Genomic DNA, 12,069 nt, shown 5'->3' on the forward strand with positions numbered 1-12,069 from the left:
ATTCCTGGACAGCATCCAGTGTACATCCAGGTGTTGATACAGAGACACCAGTGCGTGGGTTTGTTTAATGTTTGAATGTTGTCGCACGCTGACAAACACATGGTCCTAGACAGATCCTTAGCCTGGTCCGGTGGTCAGGACATCCCAAACGATCAGCTCTGAGGACCTGCTGCAACCTTCATCCACCTTCACAGCTGTGTGAAGTCAGTGTTGACCTGCGTGGTGCAGTGCAACTAAAACCACTAACCAGATGAACAGCCTGATGAACACGTGTTTGTGGATTTTACCGTTAAGGACCTGGTGCAAACCTTTTGCAGATGACATTGTGTTGTACAGCACCAGAGTGGAGTTAGCAGAGATGAAGATGGACAAGTAGAGGGGGGCTTTGGAAGACAGCAGACTGAAGATTAATAGGAAGAACTTCAGGAAGATCAGGATTCAGATAATAAGGTTAAATCCTGAAGATGAGTCTCACAGACCTCGGGGGGGAAAGAGGAAGAACACTTACTTACCGTTTTAGTCTTGACTATTTTGTTTTTCAAAAAAATTGCTGAAAAATATTGTTTTTACGACAAATGTGACTAATTTGACAGCTGCTTTCACTTTGGACACTGTTTGCGTTTGTTGTCAGCTCCACAAAACACACAAGCCAAAGGTCACCAAAGGTCAGCTCAGTGTGAAACATTCAGATTAGTTACTTGATCAAATATTGCAGCAGTGATCACTGTGAATTTCACCAACATGGACTTCGCTCGTGTCGCTGACCCTTAATGTTCCGGAAGCAGTCTGTCTCTGCATCACTTTCAGTCACTTACAGACACGTTTTTTTGGACATATTCTAAAATCTGTGCCGTCTTGATGAGCTTTAAATCCCGAGTGTGTCTGTGGAAAACTCACCCATAATTCAGTCTTGGAGACAAAACAACAATCAGGGAGCGTTGTCAGGAAAGCGCCTTGGGTGGAAAAAGTTAATGCTCACTGAGGACCGATGAAGAATTTCAGTTGCTGAGAAAACTAATTACTCTGATAATTATTCTGTGCACGTGTGGGCGGGCGCGTGTCACGTCTGGCTGTGGGAGATCATTATATTCAGTCTTATCTGTCTCACGGCTCCACTGACATGTCCGTCTTATCGAACACGCCACCTGAACGTTAGACTGAAGTCAGATTTCTGTTTGAGAAGCTCTCGTCCATTCTTCAAATGTTTTACTGTTTATCAGGATATATTAAATGATTTAAAAAGGGCTTTTGTCATTTTGTGAACTAGATTTTAGTGAATTTTTTGTCACCTAAAAAAATTGTGATTTTCATTTCCCATAATTCCTTGGTTGTGAGCTAAAGGGTCTGAACTTGTTGGAAGGAGGTGTAGGTGTAAAAATGAATGCAACTCAAAGGGCCCTATCTTCTCCTACTCTGTACACAGCACCAGGTGCGCAAGTCATTGATCATGTGCAACCCACACAGTTGTGGTTTTCGTGCTTTACTAGTTTCTCCATGTTCACTAAGTCCCACCCACTTTCATACTGTCCTTTAAGGTGATGTGGCATTGTGCATAGTGCATGCTGGTCCACCCAAAACCACCAATTAATGATGGACCAAAATATGTAGTAATATGTTGAAAGACAGTTTAAAAAAAAAAAAATTAAATGGCGTGGTTGCTTTAAAACATAAAAAGGAACTTGTGGCTCTCACTTAAGCACTTATTACAATACTCAGCTGAAATGAAACAAAGACATGCAGTGCTGAAGTGACGGTTTCTGATCCACTAGTTAACATTTATTCATTGTTTATTTAGGGGAGGGTCCACTAGTCCACTAGGATCCACTGATCCTAGGACCACTGGTCCTGACCTCTTTATATTATTTGATGATGTATATTACAACCCCAAGCTGATTTTAAAGTTCACCTAAACCCCTAACCAGGACTAGTGGACCCTAGGACTAGGGGGAAGTTCCCACTTATTTATAAGTCATTTGCATAATGAAGATTGCAAAATGCAGCCATGAAGAGAAGAAGGTTACGTTTGTCCAACTAAGTTTGAGTGTTTGGTTTGTTAACACACTGCAGTGAATGTAGGGGCGTGGCCTTACCGCCTGAACATGGTCTTAAACGCCGTAAATCGCTTTCACTGCTGTAAATAATGACTCTCACAGCACGTTGGTGAACTCTGACCTGGACAAATATGTATGAGTAGCGTGCTCATACCCATTTAGCTTCATCAATCAGTCCAGATCTGGAAAGTGAATGTTGCCAGAGCGAAAGCTAAGTTACACTTAGCTCGCTAACATACATGAATGTGTTGTGTTTCTGCCGTTAGCTGAGTAGCTGCCCTTTAGACGGAGTTTGTGCTGATTGTTCAGATCTCTGCTTTATGAATAACACATTTGAATGATTTTTTTATTGGCCTGCATGAAGCAGAGAGAGCCAGCGGCGGGAAAATGAGCGGCTCTGGTTCTTCGCGTGATCAAAGGGTCAAGCTGTGAGACGGTTCGACTGCAGCATGAATCAGCAGGAAGTGACTTCCACTAAAGAAGGAATACATGTTGTCCTGCATATTTTAACATGGTGAGACGAGCGCTGAAACGTGCATGGCTGCAAACAAAAATGGAAAGCAAGCGCGGGGTCGGGGGGGGTGGATCCCGTAAATGAATCCACCTGTGGTTGTTGTTGTTGGTTGCCAAATGATATTTGGACTGGCTGGCTGTGTGATGGGCTTTAGAGAGGTTTTAAACCGGCTTTTATCTCTGTGGTGACAAGTTTATTCCACATTGTACTTGATGTTGTGACGTCTCGCTGAATAAATAAGAACCTACACTGGTGATCAAGGCGAGGACGTTAGGAGCCTCCCAGCATCAAAGTCAAATATATCATCACTTCCTGTCTTCAGAAGTCCAGTCGATCTCTCAGTCTGTGGGAGGAAACCGCCTGCTGGCAGCTCGTCAGCTTCAGAGCCTGTGGAGAACTCCTGGATAATATAGGAGTTCAGACGTGTCTCGAGGCAGAAGTGTATCTGCACAGAAGGTTTCTTCTTCTACTAAAGTACAGCTCTGTCTGCATCACAGGACTCAGTCATTTTTGCACCACAGTGATTAATTCTACGTGCACCAGCAGAAGTGTTGGTTCTCTGAGGACGTTTGGATGTGGTGGGACGATCCCACTCAGTACCCACACTGACATCTTCTGTTCTTGTTTTTGTTGTCCAGTTGATTTTATAGGAGGATTTGACTCCTACGGTTACCAGGGGCCTCAGAAAACATCTCACCTTCAGCTACAGCCAATGTACATGTAAGTACAACGACTCTGTGGCACGTGGACGCACGGACCATACATTCACATGCAGCGTTTGCAGTTTATATCCATTTACACAGAATGTCTCAGCTGTCTTAAGTTGTCCATATGACACACGCTGTCCCCAGAGGATTTAGGCAACTGCATGGGGGGACGTGCATTCCAGAAGAAACGGAATATCAGCAGTGGAAATAGGGAACAGGGAATTATAATAGAAAACCATCAGTAAGTAGAGGACAGACATGCGTGTCTCCTGAAGAAAATAACAAACCCAAAACATCTTACTGACGTTATCACTGCAGAAATCCTCTCACTTGAGTCTGTCCTCTGAAGAGCAGTATGTCAGTTAAAAGCATGAAATGACAATCTGCGCCCAAAACACACCCGTGAATAAAGAAATGACTCGGACACGCCCTCAGATATGTGACTGTGTGTTACAAATTGCATGGATAGGGACCAAAGACAGCAGGGTGCGGGTAGAGTAAAGGAGGGGGGGCTTAGAATAGGAAAAAATAATAAAAAATTTAGGAGAAAGGATCAGGAAAGGTGTCGTGCTAGCTGCTTTGCTCAATGTGGAGGTTGAGGAGGAGTGGCTGAGGAGGATTAGAGTTAGTCACCTAATGGCAGAAAAATCATTCATAGCACTTTGAAAACTGCTTTGACATCTGCAGCATCCTGTGCTTAACTAATGTTTTCTGTCTTCTGTTTTGCGGAGAGCACTGTGACCTGCTGACTTCTTTTTCACCTTTAGGGCACAGAATAAATCTGCATTGTGAAAACGTTGGGCTGCATCAGGCTTTGCAGCAGGGTGTTGGTGTGAGGCAGTTTTTGTGATTTTTCAACCCAACATTCAGTTTATACATCACTGTTGTAGTACAAGACGTGATCTGCTCAAGACACGGTTTCATATGCAGTTCTGTCAAGTCACAATATTTTATGTGCCGTCAGCTTGTAATATGATGAATCCAGCTTCCTTTCATGACTTTGTCAGTGGTGTCACCAGTTGTTTCAGTTCAGTTTTGCACTTTCTGCCATGAGCGCCAGATCCTCAGGTCCTCCGGTCCTCCACTCGAGACTCGTCAGACTTCATTCTGATATCTGGAATTCTTGTGTGAGCAAGAATGTGCTCGATCAGCAGAAGACTCGTCATTTATCAACTCAAGGTCTCATCAGTCATCGCCCTCGCAGCGTTTTTATTACTGCTCCTATGGTCGGCCATGTGATTTAAAAAAAAACATGGTCATTGATGTCCTTGACCTTCATGTCATTCTTGCTGAGGCTGTAATTCATAATTAGTGTGGGTCAGTCACCCATCTTTCAGAAGGGCACGTTCCGAATACTGTTACTGTTCTCCTCACCTTTTTTTCCTTCACGGCCTAAATTCTTTCCAGAACTCTGCTGCGAGGCTTCTGACCCGCACCAACAGGAGAGCCCACATCACGCCTATCTTGGAATCCCTCCACTGGCTCCCTGTTGCCTCCAGAATTAATTTTAAAATCTTGGTTTTGACTTTCAGAGCACTACATGGTCAGGCTCCTGATTACATTGCTGACTTGATTCAGCCTTACACCTCAGCCCGCAGCCTCAGATCTTTAGGTCAGAACCTGTTGATGGTTCCTCGAACCTCCTTTAAAACTCGAGGAGACCGATCTTTTAAAGCCGTAGCGCCTCGTCTCTGGAACGAACTCCCTCCGTCCCTGCGATCCCTGGACTCTGTTGAGATGTTCAAAAAGCAACTAAAGACTCTACTTTTTAAACAGGCTTTTCATGGCCAATAATCTTTTAGTACTGAGTGTTTTACTGTATATTTTTATTGTTTTACCTTGTAAAGCGCTTTGTGACCCCTGTCGGTGAAAGGCGCTATATAAATAAAGTTTACTTACTTACTTACTTACTTCTTTGAGGTGTTGATCTTCTGAGAGCCTGACTTTGGATTCCAGCTCCACTTAGACTTTCAGCCACTCACAGGCCAGCGGGCACAAAACAAGTCTAAGATCAGACAGCGACAGCTCTGCATCAAGCCCACCGTCTCGCTTCATCCCACGGCAAGTGTGGAGCAACGTGGAGCAACGGCTGTCGCAGCGAAAGTAAAATAAAAAACAAACAAATAATGGTGGCAGACAGGTTATCAATAACTGGTTATTAGATAAGAAGAGCTGGAACCAATCAGAGAGCGGTGGACGGAGGGAGAGAAAGAGAAATGGAAATGAAGATGGAGAGGGCGAGAGAGCGGTAGAGTGATGGATGAAACACAAGACTAAACAAAGAAGAAAGGCAATAAAAGACCATTCTGTAGTTTTATACGTCCCTGTGGAAGCCATAACACAGATCATAAATCATCAACCCTGAAGATAATGGTTGCAAACACACAAAGCTGGTGCACGAGGACACTCTGTACACACACACACCCGTGCGCACGCAGCGTGCACTTCGACCTCAGTCACACTCGGTATTTGCAACGAGAATTTCCTTTGTGCGTCTTTGTGATTTGGTGGAGATTGAACTCTGACGCAGAGACGTCCTGCAGGTTTTAACACCGCAACGGGAAGGTTAACGGAATCCACTCAGAGGCCGGCAACACGAGCACCTCCACACAAACTCTTGTTATTTCAGTTAAATTTTTATTGTTTTTTGGGGGGGGGTCAATGCCCTGTTTTAACTGGTGTGACTTCATATCAGCTACAATCATTGTGTAGAGTCGCTGCTGCTTCACATCAAAAGGAGCATCTGTTGAGAGCGCCCCCTGGTGGTCTCCCTAAGGAGGTCTTCCAGGCATGTCCAGCTGACAGAGGCTCCGTGGACGACCCAGGACATCCTGGCGGGATTATATTTCCCATGTGGGTTGGGAATGTTTTGGGATCCCCCAGGAAGAGTTAGAGGATTTAGCTGAGGATAGGGAAGTGTGGGATGAGTTGCTTAATCTGCTAACACCTCAACCCAGACCAAGATAAGCGTCAGAAAATGAATGAATAAAGTGTGAACATTTACAAAAACAGATCAGTTTTCCAGTCATACCTACACTTTGGTTGACTTTTTATTCAGGTCACCAACAATTGAGCCCATTAGCCTAGCCACATTAATACAACAGCTCACCAAGCCAATTAGCCTGGCTAGATAGCAAGGAGCTAGCTTGAAAACAGCCTTGTTTCACTTGTTTAACAAGATACCTAATTATTGTGCTTAATAAACAGAGTGACATTGCAGTTGTAATGTTAGATATTTGTGTGTGGTGCTAAACTACACGCTAACTGGTCTCTGAAGAATTTACATGCTAGCAATAAGCAAAATGTGCATCACCAGCGCATAGCATGACAACACACGAGTGCGTTCAGGGCCTCACATTACACAATAACCACATAATGTATGAGCGCAACTCACTGCTTGTGAGCTATCTTAAAAAGCTTGTTTTCAAGATGGTTCATGAGGCTAGATGTTATTACCAAGCGGCACAGTTCGGGTTAGGCTAGCAAGCTAGTTTGCTAGTGTTCTAGAACACTAGTTTGAGCTGTTTCAGGTCTAAATCGTGATTACAGGAGGAAAGGTTGCACGTGCCAAAACATTGGTGGGACTTTGACAGTGTTTCACGGGAAAATCCAAACGTGTAAAACTTTAAATGATTTTTGCATCATATAGCTCATTAAACAGCTCTTGAGACTGATGCAGTTTTAGCTTCCATCAGTTCATCAGGATGAAGTGAAATAAGTGCACTTTAAAGGTCGATCGATCAATCTGTGCAGCAGCTCTCATCCCGTCTCCTTTTTTCAGGTCCAAGTGAAACCAGGATGTGATCCAGAAGTGCTGCCTTACCAGTCATCTCTACTTTACTACACAGAATGTCTGTTAAGAAACTGACAAGTGGACTGAAGACAAAAACATTCTCTAATTAATCTTCCTGCCCTCCTGCTGCCCCTCCCTGTCTGCTGCACCCTGTTTTTCCTGATGAAACACTGCCCCCGTGTGGCTGGGTGCAGTGTCTGCAGCCAGCTGCTGTTTATCTGTGAAAGAGGGGGAAAGGATGGAGGGAGCAGGACTCATCAGTGAAGGAGGTGAAGAAGACTGTCTCCTCTGTTCCAAAGAGAACCTGGGACATCCTGCTGGACACCGCTCAAAGAGCTGTTGGTTCGATCAGCAACATCTCGGAGATGCTTCACCATCTCTGGAACTTTTTGCTCTTTGTGCCTGACAGACTTTGGACATCCAGCAGACCTCGTCTCCAAGCAGACAACCGATCAAGGAATGTCAGACGTCTGTCGTCTCCCAGTAGATGTCGGTGCATCTTTATCGTGGACAGCAGTGACGACGCCTCGGTTTAGGTCAGGGGCCGGACTCGAACCCTGTCACGCGGTTCACATGTTTCCTTGAATGTTTATCAAGTGTGTGGTGTGTAGATTTACGTATGTTTATGTGTACAGGATACATACAGATTACACAGTAACACATTTGTGAATACACACATGCATGCACACGTGGGCTAATAACGGCTCCGCAGTTTAACCGGTTGCTTTTTTATTTAACGACTAATGTGAATCTAAACAATGTTTACAATCCAAACTTTGTTAGCTAGAGTGAAAGAATGAACATGTGTTTGCCGGGACACTGAGTCTCCGGTCGTACACGCTAACTAGCCAAGCTAGCTTGGTTAGTGAGCCACTGAGCGATAATGCCAGGCTAGCTTACTCATTCGCTACTATGATAATAAGCTAATTGCTGGAAGGGGATATAGTCATACTCGCTAGTTTTGTCATCAAAATGATGACAACTTATCCTTTAAGGAAGTCGAATATTTTAATTAGGTGGCTAACGTATAATTTGATAGCCACATTGAGTCGCAGGTTAGCGATCCCATAACTTGCTAAATTTGACCTAATTGCAAACAAACAAAAAATTTGCGCGTATTCCTGAAGTTAATATTTGTCTCCAAGAAGTAAAAAAAAATCACCTGTTGGTGCAAAAAATTGCCGATACAATATGTTGCCAGAATGTTGTTGCGTCCTTTTAACGCCTCCCAAAACTCCTCCCATGATGCACTGGGGTTGGTCTGTTCTTCCCGGTCAGTTTCTTGCTGTCTCAGTATTTTGTCTTCCATCCCGGGAGTCAGCGTTATTTCCATCAGGACAAGATTTTTTTCGTAATCTCTCAGATGAGGCCAGAAGTTGACGTTTAGTGAGAAGCTGCGACTTTTAGAGAAACGACAATCACAACGTGATGACGTGAAGGTGACGGACACCCGACAGCACTTCTGCTAAATCTTCATCTTCCTTTTAAAATAATAATTTTCTTCTGAACCTCAGCCAAGACCTGTAAAAAATTCACTTTTATTCCATTTGTCCTCAGCTGTTTAGTTTCTTTCTGCTTTACCTCATAAAGAGAAAACAGACTCGCTGAAGTCTGTGTTCATCGTCACCTTTGACCTTCGACCCTGTTATTTGTTGGTTTGTTTGCAGGATTTTTGAAAACCACAGGAATATAATTTATTTCTTCATTTAGCGAAGTCGTTACGATCTGGCAGGACTGAGTTACCCAAAAGAATTATTACCTTCAACACATGAGCAGGTCGTGTCACGGCTTCTGTTTGCCCGTTTGAGGTCACAATAAAAAAAAATTAAAAAAAAACTGAAACAGCAATTTCAGTGGAGAGATGATCCGTGGTTGAAGGAAGAGCAAAAAAGATTTTTAATTTTGGAGGCTTTTCCTTTTAATGCCTTCTTTAACACTTTATGACATCACAAAGATCAGTTGGTGATAAAAGTCATTACTTTGATGATTAGTCCTCTCGTGGAAGTATTGATTTAACATCACCACTGCAGCCTTCAAGAACTTAAGTTTAGAATTCTGGAAATTTTCCAGAATTCTTTGGACTGACGGGTGTCCAACCAAATGGGACCAGAATGCAGATGTATGCACTTTAGTGCCCTCTAGTGATGAGTTACATTAAATATTGTATGATACGTTTTCTTGTCCACCTCCACCTCCACCCCCCCCCCCCACCCCCCCCCCCACACACACACACACCCAAAACTTAACAGATTGTTAAACGTGCCAACTCTGTCGCCACCCAGTGGTCGCTGTTAACCAATTGAGAATTTGACGCACACATTCCAGGACTGTGGGATCGTCTCTGTGACGTAACAAAGACCAGCAGGTGGCGCCCTTTGATTCCGAGCTGTTCTTTTGCAAATGTTACCAAGCATGTTTCAGGAACACGCACAGGAACAGACTACGACCAGCGGGTCCCTGTGTGATGTCAGCGTCCAGCTTCTGGTGCCTGTGACGTCATGTTTGCATGAAGCGTTTCCACGCTGTATTTAATCTCACCATCTCACGCCGCGTGCAGCTGAAGCTCCTGGACTCGCGTTCTCAATGTGAACTTTGTGATTTTCTATAGATACGTGTCTGCTGAGCTTCTACAGTGTAAAACTGAAACCGTAACTTTGACCTTGTAGACGTTTTTTAATCACGTGTGGCCGTGTTTACTGTTTTTTCTAGCTGACTAATAACGTACGATGTTGTGTAAAAGTGAGACGACTTTCTTTGATTTCTAACTGTACCATGTACCTGGAAAATAATGGGAGTGAAAGAGGGAAGAGAATTAAAGTTATAGCCTGGAATTCTTTTAAAAAACCATTTTGTCCAAGCTGCAGATTCACCTTCAACTTTATGACTTTGAAGTCAGTTTTTTTCCCCACTTCTATCTTTTTTTTGTTTTTTTTGATGGATTTCTGTGATTGAACACTGGATGCATACAAGGAACTTGATCTAAAAAGTGCTGCTAAATCGGGATAAGAACCCGGGGGTGGGGGGGGTACTGTGGTTACCGTGTTTCTGCCCAAGCACTTTTTAGACCTGAGTTTTACAATGTTTTAATCAGACAGCCTTGACAAGGACACAATATGAACAACAAATAAACACTTTTTATAAATGCTTCAGAATACACCGTTTAACAAGGAGACTTTAAAAATATCCCCTCACACTCCGCGTCCTCTTTGTCCACATCATGATGTCACTTGCTTACACCGCCATAAAGACACATCGAATCATTTTGTTCATTGGGGCTAATTTATTCAAAGTATGACCTCTAACGAATGGCTGCTTTGTTTACAGATGACATTAGCAGAACATCTGGACTCCTGAGTGGACCTCTGCTGCCTGGCAGGTCACCTGGAGCCACATCTGGTTTTGGCACCTTTCTGGCATCTCGTTGTTCAGGTTTTATTTTGGTCATCAGGACGTCATTATGGATGACAACAACGTATCTGTCGTCTCTGAGTTTCACCGTATGTCCAGAGATATTCTGATGTCCTTGAAGGACTTGTCCGTGTCCACTACCTTCTCCTAATTTTTCCAGCTGTTTCAGATTTTCAGCTGAGGTCACAAAGAGTGGGCGGGGCTTTAACCAAGCTTCTGGTGGATGTGATATGACCTGATCTGCTCTGTTATCACTTTAAGTTAAATAACAATAATAATCGTGACAACGCAACATAATTTAACATCTCGGCCGCTTCAGTGAGGTCAGAAAGCAAATATCAGACCTCCTCCCTGTAAATAAACATGCTCAGGTATCTCTGTGGTTTTGGGATTCAGATCTTAAATTTTATTTCACTTGGGAAGAAAATCCAGATCCTCAAATGAAGCTCAACCTGTTCTCCTCTGAAACCACATCAGCTGAGGGTGACAGTGAGAAAACCCTGGATCTGGGCCTCACTGCTGGGAAGTGGCTTTGTGCTGCACTGTGCAGGAAACATAATCAGTAAGAGGAGAAGATCCTCCATCCTTACGGAGCGCTCGAAGGCACGGTCAGAGCCAGAAGAACACACAAGGTAAAAAACATACTCCAAATCCCACAATTCAGTCTGTTTTGCTCACAGGTCACAGAGGTCAGCACCTGAGCTCCTGATCTGTTTTGGTGTTTGCTCGGATCCTTGTTCCTGTCCTCAGATTTGTTAATGTGCAAAACAGCAACAGTTCTGACAGGTTTTCTGTTTTTTATTTTTTCTGGAAAAACAGATTTGTTCATGCTGTTAATGTCGTTGGCATTTTCTTCTGAAGCTGACTGGGCACAAAAAAGATGAGAGAACCAATTACCCTGTGGCGTTAATGAGGAATTAGAACGGCCCCATTTCACAGGCAGGTTGCCCCACTTTGCTTTATTTGAACAAAGCGCCAACAGCAACTACAAATTTTCCCAAATTAACTTTGATTCTTAAGTGTTCAGGTGTTACTTTTCATTTGAAACGACATGTTTGGGCTAAAGTGAGAACTGTGACGGATTCATCCAGAAGCAGCAGCCACCAAAAGATCAGAGGCCTCATGCACAAAACCCTGGTGTCCGTCCGTCTCCACGCTCGCATTCAGATGTATCAAAGGTGACATGAACGTGGAAATGTGTGTGCGCACGTTTCTACAGTTATTGTTCCTCTGTGGACACGTAGAGGTGACACAGGGAACTGCTATAGTGTGAAAACATGAAGTCATCAGAGTGACGTGCACATCAGAAACACACTGATCAACATTAACACACCCACTTGTTTACAGTTATATGGATGGATATAAAAACGTGCACAGTGATGCGTAAAATGGCACTAACAGTGGTTGTGTTAGCGTTGTTACAGGACCTTACAAATGGTGCAATCAGACGTGAGCGTGTATTCAGGGAACACGAGGATTTACTTCCAAATGATGATAATTGGCTCATAAACTGATTTCGATTATCAAGGCCTCTGTGACTGGAGTTGTGCGCAGAACTGCAGCCGGCCCAGAGCGCAACACGGCGAGGAGCCAGGG

General features: G+C 43.8%; 1 protein-coding gene across 1 annotated transcript in view; it reads left to right on the top strand.

Moving 5' to 3' along the window:
* Positions 1–8,852, top strand: part of nkain2 (sodium/potassium transporting ATPase interacting 2) — a 73,517-nt gene extending 64,665 nt beyond the window's left edge. Inside the window, exons 6-7 of the mRNA XM_034162261.1 lie at positions 3,204–3,285; positions 7,054–8,852. Coding sequence (XP_034018152.1) covers positions 3,204–3,285; positions 7,054–7,063 — 92 coding nt within the window. The 3' untranslated portion in view covers positions 7,064–8,852. The remainder of the gene's footprint in view (positions 1–3,203; positions 3,286–7,053) is intronic.
* Positions 8,853–12,069: the final 3,217 nt, after the last annotated feature.

Source organism: Thalassophryne amazonica, chromosome 21, assembly GCF_902500255.1.
Source record: "Thalassophryne amazonica chromosome 21, fThaAma1.1, whole genome shotgun sequence".
Classification (NCBI taxonomy): domain Eukaryota; kingdom Metazoa; phylum Chordata; class Actinopteri; order Batrachoidiformes; family Batrachoididae; genus Thalassophryne; species Thalassophryne amazonica.